Genomic DNA, 20,187 nt, shown 5'->3' on the forward strand with positions numbered 1-20,187 from the left:
GGACCACCAATTCCACATGGGTAGAGTCGCTGGTCCCGATGCAACTTGGGATGCCTGCCAGTGAATAGAAGCCAACTTTGGTGTTTGCGATCTCCTGGGCAGTCCATGGCAGGAATATGTGTTCATGTGCATGCTTCAGGAGGGCATCGAGTACCTGGTTCAGCGTGCATGAGGATACTGGTTGTGAGATGCCATGCATCTGCCCCAATGTATGCTGGTAGGTGCCTGTGGCCAGGAAATGGAGCACAGTCACCACCTTCTGTAGAGGGGGGAATGACAGTTCTGATGTCTATGAGGCTGACAATGTCATCATGTGTCATGTACATGATGCTGGTGATGGTATCCCGGTCGAGACGATACAGGGTGTGTATCTGCTCAGGGGTTAGGTTTAATGGTCTGGCTCGGATCCTGGGGATTGGTGGCTGCCTCTGTGGTATGCCTAGGTGCCCTGGTGGTGCTTGCTGCGCCTGTCTTGCCATCCTCCTCCTTCTCCTCCCGCGTCTCCTTTGTGCCGCCTGTTGTTACTGCTGCTGCACTGCAATCATGTCCTCCAGCCCATGTAATGCTGCTAGTATTGGAACCATCTTGGTGTGGGAATGGGTGTGTGAAGGGGTGTGGTGTGCTCCTTTTGTGCTACCACAGTCTCCATTGCCTCCACCTGTGCTGATTTTGTCCACCTGTGGCAGGTGAGAACACTGCTAGATTCTGATAACGGGTGGTTCGCGAAGCCGGTATTTGCGCCATGCCGGTAAGGGGTCTTGGGGGCTTTTCCATGCCGCTATTAGCACGTCTGCCTGGCTTGTGATGATGTGCTATTAGCGGCATGGCGTTATTTACGGAATCGAGGGTCGCGCACCCGGGGCCTGGCCGCTATTAGTGGCACCGTACTTAGCAGTGCCGCAAATAGCAGTGAGCCGGGTCGTAATTGGCATGGGGATTTAACGGTACCGGTATTCCCTTACCGGTAACGTTAAATCCCTACCGCACAACGTGTAATGAGGCCCATAGTCTTTGTTCTTGAGATGTTAATTGTTAGCTCGTTGATATTCATGTAGTTGCTCAGTGATGTTAAAGCTGCTTGTAGTCCAGAAGGGGTTTTGTCGAGCAAAATATCATCATCGGCATATGCCATGACAGGAACAGGTGTTGAATTTATTTTCGGCGGATTGGTTTGAGTGCTGATCAGGTGCTGTTCAATGTCTGATGTGAAGAGATTGTAGAGAGTTGCTGCTAGAGGGCATCCTTGCTTTAGACCATTTGATGTGGTAATCGCTCTGGTAGTTGCGCCTTGTTTTGTGAGTCTCACTTTTATTGAAGTTTCGGAGTAGAGTAGGATTATGGGTTCCAGAACGTTCGGAGGGCAATTCCAAGTTTTAAGTTTCACCCATAACTTTTGTTGTGATCTGGCATCGAAGGCCATTTTTAGGTCGATGAATGCAGCGTATATGGTAGTCTTGGTGTTGATGGCTTCATGCTTGATTAGGTGCAGTAGTATTAGATTAATATTGGTTCCAACGTTGGCAGTGAAACCCGTTTGCCGTGTTGAGAATCGGCCGTTGTTTATGGCCCAAGTGGTTAGTCGTTTCAATAATGTTGTTGCAAAGAGTTTTCCAAGCGGATCTAGCAAGGCAATTGGACGAAAATTCTGTGATTGGTCACGCGGTCCTTGTTTGTGGATAGGGACAATTGTAGCTGATCTCCAGGAGGTTGGGATTTGATTGAGAGTATTTATGATAGATATTATCTGGCACATGAAGTTTGCCCATGCATGAGGGTCTTGCTTGAGTACGGCATTTGAAAGTCCATCAGGGTCAGGCGCTCTAGATGTGTTTAGGTTTTGAATCATAGAGATCAGGTCGTCGTATGTGACATTTACTGTCCACTTCGTTTTGACGTGGTTTATTTCTTTTTCAAGTTGGAATGGTCGAGCTGCATATATGTTTGAAAAATGTGTAATCCACGTTTGTTGTGGCACGTTAGCCATTAGTTTGTGCTGTTTTTGAGAGTTATCGTTCAGGAGATTCCAAAGCTCTCTTGTGTTGTTTGAGTTATATGTCTTCATTATAGTTTCTGCATCCGGTTGGAGAAGGATTTTCTGTTGAGATTTTTTCCAGTTGTTGTATGATTGCTTCAGTTTTGAGATCTGTAGAGTATTTTCTGTGGATTTTGTTTTCTTCAGCTGTTGTACGAAGTGGAGTTGTCTCTTGCATGGTTTAAGAGGATGAGATCCCGGGTGAGAATTTCGTTCATCCATCTGGATGCCTTTGATGAGAGTTGTGTTTGAGTTCGGGGCGTACCATTCTGTGTGAATAAATTGATGTTAAGGTCCCCACAGAGTATTATTTCTAGATGGTAGCGTGTTCCAGCTAATTTGTCAATTGTGATAAACACTCCATCGATGAATGCTTCGGTTGTTATAGCTGCGGGGTTCCAGTACAGATTTAGTATTGCAATTCTTATTTCATCTTTATTATTGTTAGTTGAATCCAGGGATTGATGTTTTCGCTGGTCAGTACTGCCCATTGAGGGTTTATTTTGATTAGGGTGAGTAGTCCGGATGCTGGTCTTCCTTGTTTTTTGACTATTGCAGGGTTGAGAAATGTGAGAAATCCATTGCATGCTGGTGTATCGCTGATCCAAGTCTCTTGTAGGCATATGATTTGATAGTTTTCTATATCAGCTGAGGGATGGGCAAACAAATGCAAATTTCCTCTAGTATTCCATGAGCAAAGTGACCAGTTGAGCTCTGGTTTCAGTGATTGTTATGATTGAGAGTTAGTGAGATTCTTGAAGAAACGGTTTCTGTAATTGAAGTTTCGAAGTCATAAATTCTTTTGAATGGTCGATCTGTTCTGTTCCATTCCATTGTTGGGCATGAGTCCGAGTAGCAGCAGTTCTTGTATGATCGTGGGTGTGGTTGTTTATCTTCATCCTTGGTTGATATTTTCTTGTTGATGTAGATGCCCAGCAGTTAAAACCAAGTTTGAGGAGCTGGGCACGCTTTGATAGAATCAGTTCCTGGTCATTTGGGTCAGAGAGTTCAGCGATGATCTTATCTAGATGTTTGTCATCTTTGAAAGTAATTAGATCTATTTTTTTGTTGTTATTTTTTGTAATTGCGGAATCGCTCCAAAGAGGCGGAGGGTGTTAGTTCTATTGAGTATTACTGGTTCAGATCTGTTGCTTTTGCTTTCAATATGAATTTCGTAGATTTGATTTTGGTGTAATGGATTGACAAATGATGGAAGTGTGCAATCAGTATTGCTTGATGCTCGTGAATTGAAAGACTCATTTGAAATTTAATCGTATGATTCTGATGCTGATGAAATGAAAGAGTCAGGTATGTAAGCTCCATCTGAGGTGTCTTGTAATGAGTCTTCAGAGATTTCTTCGTACATGTTCAGTAGTGGTTGTGGTTCGTGGTTAGGAGTATACTCATCTATTGTTATGAAGCTTGAAGGCACTGTGGGTAGCCTGGAAGGTGGTGTATCATCTGCTAGCTGATCTCCGTGGGTTGATAGATTGAGGAGTTCTTCATCTTGGATGGAATGTTTAGATAATAGATCTGTCGGGACGCAGGTCTGTAGGGGTCCCGTGTGTCGCTGCTGGTTTTGGTTATTGGAATCTGTTGTGTGGGAGCAGCGTGTCTTCTCTGTTGGTAGTGGCTTAAACTGGTTCATCGACTTCTCTGTAGGCAATGTAGGTGTTTGATCCGTCATCTTCACTGTTCTCAAGAACGCTCGAGCCTGTTTGTTGTTTTTTATTACATTTTGGCTGTGTTGGTTTGCTGGCAGTTGGTTGTTTGTCCTTAGAGAAGATCTGGTATTACTCTGTGGTATTCCTAGTTGAGTGGTTGGAATCCTGAGTGTCTGGTTGTTGGCTTATAGCTTGTTCCATGTTTCGGTGTGTCTGAGATACAGCCGTGATTTGATCTCCGCCACTTTGCTGAATTGAGGTATCGGTAGCAGGAGGAGCTAGTGTAGTTTGCTCATTTGTTATGGTTATTTGCTGCACTGTTTGGTGTTGATGGTGTGCTTTGAGGAGAGCTAGTACTTCTGTGTTTAGTTTTGTTTTTCCTTGGCGATCGCTTCTCGCTATTTCTGACAGGTGTTGTTGCCATCGGTTGGATTGTTCTGCTTCCAGATTCAACCGGGATTCAATTGTGGTTATAAACTTCTCTATATAGGTCTGCTTAGAGTGTATTAGTGCTAGTAGAGTTGCTTGATGTTGTCGTTCATGGATTTGTGTAACTTCATAAAGGGGATCATTGACTGGGATAGCACTGCAATAAGCATGTTTTGTAAGTCCAGCATAGTAGTCGGAATCCTAGGATTAGTGTAGTCTGTTTGTTTTTTTTTGTTTATTTATTTAGTATGGCGCACAAAACCCAGAGGTAACAGGGCGCAACAGAAAACAGGAGGGTAAGATTGCGTAAAAACTTGGTTACAGGATAAGGCATACATGCATAAGAGGCATAACATTACATTGCGTGGACTGTACATATATACATACAGAAAATAAATTACTTACATATTTGATGCTGTGCATAGAGGCAGTCAAGTTTGATTAAGGGCATAGGCATGTGGGAGGGCTTAGTCATGGGGATCAATGGACCGTAACCAGGTGAGGGTGTTTCTCCTGAAGCAATAGTAAGATTGGTCTGTCCTAATGTTGAGTGGGAGGGCATTCCAGTGTTGGGCTGCCAAGACAGGGAAACTACTGCCACCGGTTTTCTTTTGTCTGAATTTGGGTACCTGCAGGCAGTGGGAGTTAATCGATCTGATAGGGCAGGTGGAGTTTTTTTTTAGCTATTCTGGCTGCTAGATAAGGGGGGGCTGCATTGTTTAAACATTTGAAAGTGAGTGATGCTGTTTTGAGAGAGAAGCGGTCGGAGATTTTGAGCCATTTGTTTTCTCTCCTTTTGTTGGAGATGTGTTCCTTGGATGGTAGGTTAAGGGCTGTTCTGTATTGTCTGTAGTTTGTCGATCATGCATTTGTTGGCACCTAGGTACATGGAATTACAATAGTCGAGTCTGGATAGTATTAGGGCATTGGCGATGATGATGCAGCTAGCTTGGGTGAGGAAGGCTCTGCTTGCCCTGATTAGCTTGCATGTGTAGGCGGTAGAGGATGCCAGTGAGTTGACTTGTTTTTTTAGCGACATGGTTGTATCTAGGTGAAAGCCTAACGTTTTCACTGTTTTGGCCACTGTGATGGTGCTGCCATCAATGTTGAAGGCCTTATAGTTGGGGCTGAGTTTTTTTTTAGTCCTCGTGATCATGGTTATTATTGGGTGTCGTGCTAGTGGTATTGGTTTCCGGTACGCTCGGTCTGGGAGTAGGCTGTTGGTTCTTGTTCGTGGGATCAGTCGTGTAGTAGGATTCATCTGTGTCATAGTTGAATCGAGTTGGAATTGGTTGATTTGTTGCTGGGTTCATTTCAGTTTCTCTTTTGATGAGTCTTTGGCCGGTTCCTTGTGTTATGCATGGGGTTGAATTAAAATGCAATTGATGGTTTCCTGTTGTGCTGCCAAATATTTCTTTTTGTTTGTCGAGACTTAACATGATTGATTCGATTTCTGTGATGTCCATTGAGAGTCTTCTTGCCTTGGTTATAGTTTGGGTAGCATCATTTTTTGGGACTTGAGCAAGTTTGATAGAAATGTGCGTGTGGAGCCAAGCAAGTTTGGCTAATCGTGCTTTTTCTTTCTTTGTTTGTTGAGTTATACTGGATGGTGGTTTTTGTAAGGTGGTGGTAAGTCTTGGTTGATCTGAATGAGATTTGGCAAGTTCATGGTTGTTAAGATCGTTCATGATCGCACGTGGTTCTTCATGGATAGGAGACTCCGTCTTGGGTGTAGGAGTATGATGTTCCTTTGTTAGTTTGATGGTTGTAGGGCTTGCATTCTCCTGTTTATGTGATTCGGAAAATAAGACAGAGGGTCCTTGGTGTGTGCGAGTAGGAGGATTGACATCTGTTTTTTCTGTTTCATCTATTGTTGGAGAATCAGAGATGGGAGCCAGGGTGGCTCCTAGTAGTGGTGCAAGTTGTTCTTGTGGGGTCGGATCCTTCCTGTTGCAGTCCATTTTTAAGTTAGAATTGTTCGGAGACTCAGGAGTAGTGTTTTCCGTTTTTCTTTTTTCTATGGTTTCAGTAATATTTTGCTGCTGAAGAGATTGTTGGTTTCGAGGCGTCAGTGATACTGATTCTTCGTGGTCAATGTCGCTTCGTGGGTTGGCATCTATTGGTTGAACATCGGCTGGTAACTGAGTAAAAAGGCTTCTTTGATCAACTGGTGGCGATTCGAGATCAGTGTAGGTAGTGATGGTTTGGATTTCGTGGTGTTCAGGTGAGATATTGGTGATGTGAATTTGGGCTTGTGTGTTAATCTGATTCGATAGCTCTATTTGTTCGTTCAAGTGTCGATTGAGTTCTGGATTTGAATGATCATCTGTATTGGGGGCACAGTCGATGCCCGGATCCGCATGCTGTTGTTGGTGGTTCGAGTCAGGTTTTGGCGGGTAGGCTCTCGAAAGTGATTGTTTGAGGGTTAATTGCAAGGAATCTAAAGCAGACAGGGCCGCTGTGTTGAGTTTTGTTCTTAGCCTTGTTTTGGGGCGCACAGCAGGTTGCTGTTTTGGTCGAGTAGTCGACATTTTTCCTTAGGTTGTTGAAGGACCTGTGATGGGGTCGAAGGTGTATCCGCTGTTAGTGTCCAAAGGGCAGGCTCTTTCAGTCTTTGCCGGTCACAATAGGTCTATTGAGGATGTTGTACAAATTCCTAGTGATCTCCTGATAAGATGGGAAGAGCCGTATTGATGTTATTATACAGAATCCGAGTGGTATGTTCTTTCCGTTGTTTTCGTCGAGATGTTGCACGGGCTGTGCTGAGATAATAGTTATGTCTGTGTTACGATCCAAGGGCCGAACCCTGAGCAAGGGGTGTTGTCGCAGCTCTTAAGATCCAAGGGGCGAGCCCTTTCGGTCTCTTAGCAAAGAAAAGCTGCGATGTTGTAGTTGAAGGGTGCAGGATCCAAGGGGGGAAGATCTATCAGGTTTCTGATCAGAGGATGTTATGGAAGCTCTGCTAAGATCCAAGGGACGGGCCCTTTCGGTCTCCTAGCAGAGGTATTCAGGACGTGGCAAGTTGGTAAGGCTACATGGTCCAAATTCTTGTGTAGGGCAAGCCCTTTCCGGCTGCAGGCACAATGGTCCGTTCGTTGATAGTTGGTTGCGCAGCAGGCTCCAGGAATGGAAACTGAGGGGCAAGCTTTGTCAGGGTCTTTGAGTGGAGGGTGTTGGAGAAGCTCCGTTAGGATCCAAGGGACAAGCCCTTTCGGTCTCCTAGCAGGGGTAATCAGTGCGTGACGAGTTGGTTAGACTGCGAGATCCAATCTTTCCTATGAGGCGAGTCAATTCAAGCTGCACGCACAATGATCAGATCATTGGTGGTTGATAGAGCAGGAGCTTCTGAAAGCTTGCGTGGAAGATGTGGCAGTGGTTAGTTTTAGGTACAGGGAGGGCGAATCAAGGAGATGGACTTATTGTAAAGTCAGATGCTGTTTTTTAGGTGATTAAGACACAGAGCACAGGTGTATGATCCGGAAAATGCGATTTTCTGTTTTCTTAGAAGAGGAGGTCGCTGGGACTCTTGTAGTGTTGTGATCTCACGGTTGGTGTGAAGTCACCGCCTCTAGGTGGCGCTCAAGCGGTTATAGGATTGTTCGAGGAGCACTGAGGCTTGGCGTAGACAGATCGTGGAAGGAATCCTTCGAAATGCGGGCAGCTCTGTGTTGATGGAAGGCACTCCAGTAGCTCGCGGTGCGGCTGTGCAGGACCCAAGCCGACTCGCGCTGGTGCAGTCGCGTGGCTAGGCTCTGCCTCCGCAAGGGGTCGAATCCACGAGGGGAGCCAGGAGGGAGAGAGGAGCTTGTCGCGGGTGGTCCGCGCCCGGCTCGCCGCCGAGGACATGGGCTGACCCAAAGGTCTCAGGCTCTCGGCAGAGCGGCAGGCATGGAAGCTGAGGCAGAGGGGCTCGTCGTCGCCGAGGACGTGGGCGGACCCAGAGGTCTCAGGCTCTCGGCAAAGCAGCAGGCGTGGAAGCTTAGGCAGAGGGGCTCGGCACAGGGAGCCCGCACCCGGCTTGCCGTCGAGGACGTGGACGTGGGCGGTCCCAGAGGTCTCGGGCTCTCGGCGTGGAGGCTAAGGTAGGGTGGACAGAGTGTGTGCAGGTGGGGGAATCGGAAGAGTGTTGAGAGGCGGGCACGCTAAAAACCACAGCTGCCGGTTCGGAAGAAGTTATGTTCTTCGAGGAGAGGGAGGGAGGGGGAGAGGGGGCGGTGCTGGGAGTTTCTGCAGTCCACCTCAGCCCATGCGGGGAGGGGTGAGTGTGGGTTGTGTACGGGAGATGCTGGTTTGAGGTGTAGTGGGACAAGGTTGCTAAGTTCGAGTGCCCTAAGTTCGAGTACCTGTCCGCAAGGCGAAGGTTGCCACAGTGGGCCAGCGAACAACAGTGCAGCAATATCCACTGGAGTGTCCTCTGGATGTCAGAAGTTCAGGATTGGATGAGGAGTCCTGGCTTCTCAGAGGGGGGGGGGCGGGAAAGGGAAGGGAGTGTAGGCAGTGGTAGTGGGTGGAAGCTGTGCGGGCAGACAATTTGCAAGTCACGTGCAGGGGTAGGGATAAGAGCCAGAGCAGCCTAAGCTTGGCAGAGTATTGTTCAATGGTTTCTGCGTCGGTGCACCACGGGCCACGGACCCCGCAGAGCACAAAGACAAAAAGACTCTGCAGCAGACGCCGCGGCCGCTCTACAGTGTTCTGGGGTTTTTAGGCTGTAGGTGGTAACAATAGAAAGTGGACTGGTCCAAAAGATTAGAGTAGCAGCAGCAACAAACAAGAGAACCTCCTCTCTTGCAGACAAAAAGACTCTGCAGCAGACTCCACTGGATTTATTGGACTTGTTTAGTGTTGGACAGGAAAGGACTCTCTCCACCCTCCTCCTTCCCTTGGTCTAAGAGAAGTGGTTGCTGCCCGTTTGCTCCTAAGGCATAATAGGTTTGCTATGATGAAAAGACTCTCCCCTCCCCCCACCATGTAACACCCCAGGGTAGCAACTTCACTTTGCTTGTGTGCACCCCCGGTGTCCCTGTCATTACCACAGGTATTCCAGGAAATGGGACTGCCACAGGGACACAGCAATCAATGAGTGGGTGTCACAACCTGCAATGAGATGCAGCACTCAATCTACAGTGTGCAACAGTCAAGGTACCGTGTACGTGGTTCAACATTCATGGAAATAGCATATAAACCTAGTGATGTGATAGTTCAATGAGTGTGTACAGAAAGGTGCAGTAAGCAATCTACAGGTGGCACGTCAAGAGAAGTATGAAGGAATCCGACTACTCTCCTTTTTGACACCCAGCACCATGTCTGCCAGTTTGAGTGTTAGATCCAAACCAAACTCCACCCCCCAGAAATGTACACATGCACAACAAACAACATCTATGCCAGTAGCACCAGAGTGAGCAAGTGTTAATAACCTACGCTAACTGCACTGCATCAGGATTTGTGATTTTTCAGTGGTGTGCTTTAGCCCTTCTGCCTCCAATAAAGGAGTGCCCACAACTAAAATGGGGCTCCTTGCTTCTACCTTTTCTCTGAAAAACATGTAAATAAAAAATGTTTCTCTTTAGCCAAAATGAATTTTTTACCGTTCCTTCTGTCCTATTCATAATATGCCCTCACCTGCATTAGTGAGCGTGGGTCTGTACCGATATTCCGACTGTGGTGTGTTTTGCATCTTTAAATTTTGAATCCCGTGGAAGAGCCACCACTGGTCCTCACTGAACACTCCCGCCGACCATCAGGCATTCCACCGATTCCCTCTGTCAAGTTACATTGTTCTAATGTACTTTGGAATTCCACACAAGACTACACTAGGTGAAACCGGTCCAGAATTATGCAAGCAGATTGGTCCTGCACCTAAAATAACATCTCTGTAACACACCTGCCTTGGAACCCCCTGACAGGAACCCAATGGAGCAACAAAGACCTTGTGTATGACACAGTTAGCATATTAGTCCTGCAAGCAAAATGGTCCAACACTATGTAAGGTCGGAGTGCAGTAGAGCTGCATGTGAAGGAGAAATTGGCCATTTAATTTCAATCAGAAGTTGTACCGCAGTATGGCATTAAGCTTGCCTAGACGCAGATTATAGCGTAAACTTAACACCGCCTTACAGGAAGTCTATAAGATGACAACTTAAAATATGGAAAGTACCGAAGGCCATACAACTCTAGCCAAGCGTTCATCAGCACTTAATGTACTAACTACTATTGATTTAAGCGTTTATAGACCATGAATCTACTTTGTCAACTTTGGGGTTTGTGCCTATAATCTCCATTTGATCTCTTCCCCATGAATCTTCACTTACCTCTCCTGTTTTGCCCTTCCTCTCACCTTGAAAGTGGAACGCACATTATACAGTTCACTGAAAAAGCCCTCTGACCTATTTACTCACCTGTTTAGGTTCTTTGTGGACTCCTCCCTTGCCCCTAGCTATATTAGAGACAGACTCAAGCAATAGATTTTTGTGTAGTGCCTCACAAAGTAAATGCAAAACTGCTCATTGTCTTCATATTTCTTCTGTCTTAATTAAGCACTCCCTGTGATATATTGGGCTTGAGTTGTGGAAAAGCTACTATACCTGTAAAAAGTAAAAAGCACATTATGAAGAATCGTGTGACACTTCAAGGTATAGAGCTCTTGCATGTTACTGTAGGTTTTCATCCTGAGAAACATGGTGGGAAGGGAGGAGATCCAACCCAGGCTTCCAGCACTGACCAAATTGTGTCCCTAGGAAAGTTACTTGAACTCTGAGTCAGTACCTCAGTTTCATCACCTGTCAAGATTTTAAGCACTTAAAATCTGCTAAAATGCTGGTATTACGCACTTTACAAAAACAGGGCATCTACATTAAATGTAGTTCAGAAATTGGAAGGATGAGAAGCTGAAGGCCCATCAACACAATTATATGGATGCAGAGATCCAGAAAAAAAGTAGGAGCTACCAAACAACAATCTACATTATTTTCTGTGAAGTAATAAGAATAAAAATGCAAACAGATACCCTGGGTATGTCTGAGGCGGCGTGTTGCAACTTTTAAATGCTTCGTTCTGCCCAGATCTTCACCGAGTAGATAATACCATCCACTGAATTCCTAGAAGAAAAAAACATATTTCATTGAAAAGGTTTCTTGTGCATTTATTCTAATAGTTAGTTTCATTTAAATATCGAACTTGAAAAAAAAAAGACCAACATCTTGATTAAAGTAAGTTAATTTAGTTAAAGAGAACAAAACATGCTATTTGCCATAGTAATTCCGGGAATCTTAGTCCTTAGTCGACCGGCATGTTAATGTCACAAATTGGCAGAACGACCGCTACCTGTTCTATAGAATTAGCTAATGTTCAAAAACCTTTGACCAGAATGAGGATCAATGGATTTCTTTTGCATATAAAGTATGCCCAATTGTGTAGCCCATGGCACTAGCCCTACTTATCCCAACCTTGATACAATAGGAAGCAGGGCAGGAGATGGAAGTTGGGGTTCAGCTAAGGGAGGGAACCGATAACCAGGAGTAACAGAGTTCAAGAGGGAAGAAGTAGTCCCACTCTTGCTATAGCTCATTCTTATTCTCAACTTGTGGAAACAGATTTCAAGGAACGATGAACACACGGGCAAAACGCTGTGAATATTACCATGGTTGAACTAAATTTGTATTCATTATAACAACGCTGAAGTGTATACTGTAAGGAAGGCATGGTATTGAAGCAAGACAGACACAAGTGACCACAGTTCAAGGGTGTTTACTGAACTTTCACAAGGGAGGTTAAAAGGGCCTATCTAAACCCAATATAGATGGGAGCAAGCTACGACCATAAAATAATAAATTATGCAGTCCCAGTGGAGTCTTGTCAAAAGAAAAGGGCCTATTTTAAAAAGAACTATTGCCAATCCTTACTGCTACTTTACAAATAGTGTGGGGTAATGTTCATGAAAAAGAAAGAAGTGTTCACAAAATGATAAGTCAGGATGCTCGGGCAGTTGGCCTCCCTTGCCCACGTTTTCAGCACAGGGCAAGGCGGTTCACCCGAGCCAAGCACACACACTGGCTTCTTCGACACAAGGATACAGTTCTAATTCCAGTATCAGGGCATTCTGTGCCCAAGTCTCTTTACTCATCAAAGACTCTTGCTTCAGAGGGCCTGATGTTCAAAACTAAAATAGCAAGTTCTTTACTTCTTACAATGATGCTATTCGGGTGTCTTAACCTGGATCCCCCTCAGCTGAGCTCGGATCCCTTTTTAGATACTACGGATCCCCCTCTTCCGGGCTCAGATCCCTTTATTTTCAGGCTCCACAATGACACTTTATCAGGAGTCTCACGGGTCAATCCGGATCCCCCTCAGCTGGACTCGGAACAATTGCAGTTCACTTTATACCAATCGAAGACTTTCAAATGTGCATGGGGTTTTGCTAGACCCGTCGCAGGACCACTTCGATACAAAGTTCCTTTCTTACAATGCAGTTGGATACCCAACGGAGACGTTCAAATGAGCACCCACGTGGCACCGTACCACTCTGTACACGGTATCTGGTTTGGCTTTTCCCAAGTACATTCACTCCTTTAGTTTCCACTTGTTGGCGCCTCTCATCATACGCGCTTCAAACACTGTCCTTACCCAAGTGACTTATATAGTGTGAACCTAGCTTAAAATTAACAGAGGGCTGTACAATACAGAGTGTGGTACATAGTGGTGGGGGACTGTCTTGTGAGTCTATGGTCCTAATTTGTCGGTGAAGGGTTCCTCGAAGAGCAGGGTTTTAAGTTATTTCCTGAAATGCAAGAGTGAATGAGACAGGTTGCTGTTAGCAGGATTTCTGTTTCAGAACACCAGAGTGCAGGAGTATTTGGAGAATGCATGGTTTCTACCCAGATATCCTCCCTGACCTCATCGCTTATGGCATGCCACACATCAGTTTCCCAACTCGGCATCTATGATGGTCTGGCTTGCAACATATTGACCCCCAACAATGTATACACCTGTGAGTTACCACCCCTGTCGACACTTCAACCAAAGTAAGCTCCAGTCCCAAAGGAGCTCTGGGCATCCAAGTCTTCACGCCAGGGTTAGTGATAAAAATGACGCACCTGCCTGTACCTAAATCTCTAACTTTCTCCTAAAAAGAACCTGGCCTTTCAGATGTCAAAGTCTTTCGAATGTGCGTGGCTTTCTCTACAGACCACCGCAGGACCACTTCGACTTTACGTTCACCGTTTTACTTTCACTCTTCCCTTCTCTAGGAAATAATCTTTATTTCACCTTTGCTGTTTGTTCGCCTCTTAGCTTCAAACAATGTACCTTTCACTGAGACTTTCGAATGGGCTACTTCCTTTCACCGGACAACTCTGTTACCTAGTATCGCTGATCTCACAGTTGCATTTTACTTGAAGTTTATTCACAGATCTGCCTTTCTTTGTGTCTCATCCACACATGTGCAGCCTTCACTTGTGATATAATGTTGCTACTTCATTCGCTAACACACCGGTCTCTCAGGTCGCTTACCAACTCACCAGCTGTGTGCGCTTCTTTCTTGTTTCGCGATTTGCAATTTCCGAGTTAAGGTTAGTACCACAGGCTTGGCCTCGCCTCCCCAACTCTGCCGTTCACCCGGGAGGGTTGCTGGCGTCCTTGAAACACAATACAATCTTCGTTTGTGTGATCTGGCTTTCTCCACGTGTCTTTAGCTGTCTGTCAGAGACAATGGCCTCCAGAAGGCAAGCCTTTGGGTTTCGGCCCACTGCGCCCGTGCCTTGGTCCGTTGCTCTGCTCCAGTAGGTGTGCCTTTGTCACGGAAGTTCTGCTCGTACTCGTGTTCCGTCTTGTTCAGAATGTGTCTTTAGGTGTTGCCTTTTATTCATGTGAGGAGAGCTAACTGGTATCAGGTGTATGCACTTAGTATAGAGTGTCTGACCCGATTAACGGGACATGTCCAGTATGATGTGAGAGTTTGTCTGGTTAATCTCAGTCACCCTCTTCCTCTGCCCAGTGTTTGTGTAAAAAGGATTCAGTTTCATGTACTTAACGTCTTAATATGAGCATCTAATATAGAAAACCGCCAGGACAGTACTAAAGATCTAAGCAACCTGTCCAAAATGGCTGCTAGAAACATGTGACGCTACAATGTAACAATAATAAAAAGTTAAGGTTCAACGTGGTGCCCAGAACGGAAAATGGAACATGCGGAACACTGCATAGCTTTGTCCTTCTTTACCTACAGGTGAGATTGCAATACATCATTATTGAGTCGAGGCTACGATCCCATCAAATAAAATAAAAAAGGCCTAAATGCATCAAGGAGGAAACACAATGGGGAAATGTTGCCAAATTAATGTAAAGGGAAAACTGAGAAATGAACTGAGAAATAATCCGACAATGCCGAACAAGATTGGATGTGAATGATCAGAACCCATTCCTGACCCAATATACATGGCAACATGGCACGAGCATGAATACAAATAGGATGGATTCAAATGGGAATATTTGACAGCGATATAGATAATACAACATATGGTACCAATGTAGAATGTGTGATAACAAGAGACAAGCACATATAGAGACAGATACCCCAGTGCAGGGCTACATTATAAAAGGTATATGCAACAAAGACGATAATAGACAATGAACAAAAATTATTCGTGATTTGGATTCACAGGATGGAATAATGAAATATTTAAATAATAAATGGAGGGATCATTCCAAAAGGACAAAAACTGGAGCAGACTAATATTTTGGGAATAGAGCTATGAAGATATGCAAAAGGTGAGAACATTTGATGCATGTATATAAAACTATCATTTGATTTTACAACAGAGAATAGATGAATGGAAGGTTGAACAAGAGGATTAATGATATGGAGTGACACAAAATTACAAAATGGATACTACTAACAGTTCAGTGAATAATATGGGAGAGTACAAAAGTGATAGTGATCACATAACAATGGGAAAAGTACCTGCACCCAACAAGGTAACTGAGGCATCACTATAGAAATATTGAACGGTGGGTGCGGAAAGACTCACAAGAATGCCGGTCACTATGTAGCACATGTATGGTGAAGGTAAATTGGGAATATTTGATCAACATTAATGGAAATCTACTTATCTGTCTCTCCCTTCCTACCAATCCTCCCCATACCAACCCCAAATTCTTTGTCCGGTTTTGGGAATATTTTCTCAATACATTTTTTGTTTTCCAATTGTTTGGGAAAACATTTCTTTGGAATGTATGGAACTGTGATTTTTATTGCACACTATAATGAATGCCAATTGTATATATGATGTAAAGGCCTCTTTTGATAAGGACAGAAGGGTCGAAACACATGTCGACATAAGGGCAAACAAAAACTCAAAATAAAAGACATTTAAAACCAGTAATCCTAATCATTGAAGTTAAGTCATTAACTAATCAAGGGGGCTAGTGCTAACCAGCGAGGAAAAACTTTAGATTGTTCTGCAATTAATAAGGTATGGCATACCTTAGTCCACCCATGATGCGACAGCCCAAGGTTTATGAGAATATGGAATGGGGAGCGCAGAGTGACATTAGGAACCCTGTTACTAAATGGATACTTTTCAAACAGTGCACACAAAAAGAAAGCATGTCCTGAAGATTAAATGATGAGAAGCTCATGTGAAAATTGTTAACCACCCAGGCCAAAGAAACCCCTTTGAAAGAACCCACCAGCATACACTGAAGGGCAGCTATGTGAACGAAGACCTTCTTACCCAACACATTTGCTTTTTGCACATACATCTATTTTCCTACCTGCAACAGCATTAACAAGATAACACACCCTCCACCATTAACCAAATAGCTATAACAGTTCTAATAACCAGAAAGTGGGGGTGAGCCCTCGGCTATGGACTACTAAACCTCATGGAACAACACTTTTGGAGCCTTGTCACTAAAGTTCATGGGAAACATTAATGTAAAACGTCCGAGTCACACTACACAGTCCACAAGAAGAGACAAACTCAGAAAAATACCATCTTCGGGCAAGTTAAGAGATTTGGACAAATTCAAGGGTGTTCAGAGATTCTTAAACTTCCAAAATCTTGACTCTAACCCTAGCCACATCTTTGTGGACAACTAAAGAGTTGTGTGATGTTTGTAGTCATCGCTGCTCCACCCGAGGAGTTTTCTATTTCACCCACCAGTAGCCCTGTAACATTCCGGATGGCCAAGTAAGATTTTCAATGGCATATTCATAGTTGAGGGCAAAAGGATACCCCTACATATATTGTATTCCTTTGGCCCAAACCAGGTGGGAAGAACTCGCCATAGACATTCTCTGGATAAAGTAAACATAGGTCACAGCAAAACTAGATGCTAAGACTTTTAAAATCAACTGAGTCCATTCCCATGAACTTATTCAGGATTTGCATTTTGTCTACAAAATAGTGACACCTAACCATTGTTTGTGGGCCATTCTGCGGCTTTCCTCCTCAATGGGTTCTGTCCAAAGTAAAATTTATGTCCCCACACATTCTGGAATAAGGAGTTCACCAGATTCTTGACTCTGTGATCCAACTTTGGTAGGGCTTTCCCCTCTACCCCTGGAGCATTCCCAGATGCGAAGGTTGTGTTGCGGTTGCCTTTATTTCAAAGTCGTCACTGTTTATCTGTACCTCTGTATTTTGCATTTCGAGCCCTGCAAGGTGTGCTTCATATTTAAATTTCATGAAGTCAGCACTCCGCTAATTAATCTCCGCTGCTCCAACCTTTCCTCCACCTTTGACACACTACACTTAATGTCGGTGATGGGAGTCCTGGATCTCAGAGCGAAATGTCTTTATCCCCAAAAGGATATTATTATTGTGCTGCTTATTGGCAACATCTAAGGGGGCAGGCACATGCCTCAAGAGGGTCAGATTTGGGGGAGCAATTGTATGCTGTACACAGGTTGAGGGCGATCGCAGCTGAAAGATCAGCAGTGTACATTTCTAATCAGGGAGAAGCACATCACCTTCAGACACATGGTGAATAACTCGCACCTCAAAGCTTCCAAATGTCACTGCTTCTAGACACCCAGGAAATGTACAAGGAAATCTTTGAAGAGAAACACCTAGCGCTTCACTTCTGCAGCTCCATTACGGAATCTGCAGATGAAGAAAAATCCAGCTTTAGCATTAAGGAACTCATCAAGCTTCGATCATAAACATGCTACTGCACAATACTCACAAATAAACGCAAGTACAGGTTCATTAAGAAATAAAAATACATTGTTGCTTAATCCTCAATTTGATGGGAGTTAAAAAAGTTTTAAAGAAAAAATGTTATAAAATAGATGCAAAAAAGTCTTCACATTAATATCTTTAAATAGTCAACTGAAGAATTATCTTGACAAATGAATATTCTCAAATTCTCATCTGAATATTCCTCACTTGATAATCCTAATGATTTCTATTTAACAATACGTTTTTCATTACAATACACCGTATTCACTTACATTAAGTGAACAATTTCTCTTCAGAATAAGTCATAGTTTAAATAATGTTCAAATACACATAAAAGTAATTTTCACAATTGGAAACACGATTTTTCCAATCAATAATAGATTGTAGCAATTAAATATTCTCATTCAAAATCAAACATGAGGATCCACCATATTTTCACAATTGAAGCGCCAAAATCATAGCAAACACCATCTTGAATGACGTTATCGCTTTTACATGTAGCGCAAGGAAGTCACACATTGCCCTATAAAATGAGTGCTATTTGAAATTCCGATTTTGGCATCTTCTGGTCGCGTGTGAACTGCCTGCATCTTCCGGAGGGTAAGTGAGCCACTCTGCACCCAATACATGTTCACATGAAGCCCAATTTAAGATAATATTTTAAAAGCGTCCATATTTAGTTTTCACATTATCATCATGCAGCCCAACTCGAATGTTGATTGACTTGGCTTTCAGTTTGAGTGGAATTTATTTTTTTCACTCTTAGAAATAGGTTTTTCATATGCGACAATGTTACTACACTTTAAGCTAAATTGCTTTGAGTCATTTGACGGTTTATATTTGTAATAGAAGCATCATAACCTTAATTTGGTAGATTTACCTTACACATTCCAATATCCTTTCTTGTTTTCTGGATACTCAAAATAAGAAACAATGTATCATTAAGACAAAGAGCATCATATTTTCTGCATTGACTTATAACATGAGGAAACTAACAGGTCAGTCATTGCTTCCATTTTGGTGTTCAACAAGTCCCTTTTATTAGGTGATGTTTAGTCGATTTAATTTCACCAATTTCCTATTTTGATTACTCTAAGCATACATATACTATATATTCTCCTGATGATTTACACAAGTAGTGAAAAACATGTTGAGGTTTTGATTTGAGGACATTCGTTTGTAAATAGGATTCTTGAGTTGAGGATTTTAAGATATTAATTGTCACTCGCAGTCGCAGCCATCGCCGTGACTGGCGATTTCTTCCGCGTTGGAGTTTTAGAGGACGCAGAGGGAGGTTACTTTAGTCCCTTTTCTGAGTTGGCAGCCGCCGCTCCAAACGCGGGACGCAACGCTGCCGGGAGTATTTAAATCCCCGCCTCCCGGCACGTCGTTGCGTTGCAACCCCCTCTGTTTACCTTTCGACTCTGGGTCCTTCGCTCTTCCTCTGCACCTCGCTTTGGAATTACTCAGGGGTTTTCCCCGTGGTTACTTTTCTCCGGTGTCCCGGTACCCAGAACACCGTACTTTTGTTTTCCATTTCTCTCCGCCGCCTTCCCTGGGCGGCGCTAGCTGTCTCTCTCTCTCTCTCTCTCTCTCTCTCTCTCTCTCTCTTCTTCACTTGCTTTTTGAGTCCAGTCAGCGTGGGGTTTTCTCCCGTGCTCTTCCGCAGTGCTTTCTTGGAAGATTTCTACATCCACCTCAGCCGTTCAGCTGCTGCCTTCTCCGCCTTCCCTTCAGGCCTTGTGCTACCATTGGACTTGGACGTTTTACGGCCACTACCCTCAGTGTTGGAGATCCTTCGCTTCCTTCTTTCATCTGTGAACAACTGGCCTTCTGAGACAAGTCTTGACACCTCTTATCAGGGTTTTTTCCCCTTGCGGGTTTTTCCCTGTATTTTCTGGCTTGGTTCCGGAAAGGAGGTCACTGTGCCGCTGTTCTCACCCAGCGGCCACAGTGGCTTCTCTCCGTGACAAGCCCACGCACCAGAAGAAGGAGAGAGACTACCTGGCACATCGAGGCCTGCAAGATACCATCGACTCGGAAAGCTCAGGTGAGGAGAGCGTGTGCACAGGGGGAACTCAGCCAAGGGTACCGTTCAAGTCACAGATTGCAACGCCAAAGAGTATCACGATGTCAGCTGAGGAACAGGTCCAAGAGCTGTGGAAGGCTTTCCAGGCCATGTCCCAGGAGCTACAAGGTGTCAAGACTGAGAACGCTTTGCTTAAACAAATGGTTGCGGCTAGGGAACCGACTCCCTCGGAATTGCCACCCATGGCGCTGTCCTCTGGGAAATTTGATAGCTCCCCCAAGAAAGTGAAGGAGTTTCTTGAAGCATGCTTGGTTCATTTCACATTCAGACCCCGTACCTTTGCTACAGATCAGGCCCGGGTGGGTTTCCTAATATCCAACATGACTGGAAACACTCTGTCCTGGGCCACCCCATTGGTGACTAGTGGAAACGCCATTCTGCAGGACTATTCGGGGTTTCAGAATCTTCTCAAGCAGACCTTCGAACGACCAGAGCTCTCCTTTACAGCCTGCGAAGACCTGTTGGATGTCAGGCAAGGCTCGCTAGACGTTTTGTCATACATCTCCTCTTTCAAGACATTAGCAGCCGGAGCAGGATGGCCCGAGACAGCGCAGTATGCCATTTTCAGAAGAGGACTGAAGGAGGAAATTAAAGACGAGCTTGCCAGATCCCCTCGTTCTCCTACTTTCTCAGATCTGCTTTCCGCTGCCCTTCATATTGAGTATCGCCTTCAAGAGAGACGAGTTGAATGTCGTAAGCAAAGGACTCCTGGCTATACCTCAGACCCCTCTGTACCCGTTCTCCCTGGTCGCTCTACTAACATTGTTACCGAAGAACCAATGCAGATCGGTGCCA

General features: G+C 44.5%; 1 protein-coding gene across 4 annotated transcripts in view; it reads right to left on the reverse strand.

The window, feature by feature from the left end:
• RGS3 (regulator of G protein signaling 3) overlaps positions 1-20,187 on the reverse strand; it is a 1,502,625-nt gene that overhangs the window by 1,033,281 nt on the left and 449,157 nt on the right. For all 4 annotated transcript variants that reach the window (XM_069609876.1, XM_069609875.1, XM_069609874.1 and 1 more), the window contains one exon: positions 11,129-11,219. In XM_069609876.1, the coding sequence (XP_069465977.1) occupies positions 11,129-11,219 (91 nt within the window). The remainder of the gene's footprint in view (positions 1-11,128; positions 11,220-20,187) is intronic.

The sequence above is a fragment of the Ambystoma mexicanum genome, chromosome 8 (genome assembly GCF_040938575.1).
Source record: "Ambystoma mexicanum isolate Mex_15411 chromosome 8, UKY_AmexF1_1, whole genome shotgun sequence".
Lineage (NCBI taxonomy): Eukaryota > Metazoa > Chordata > Amphibia > Caudata > Ambystomatidae > Ambystoma > Ambystoma mexicanum.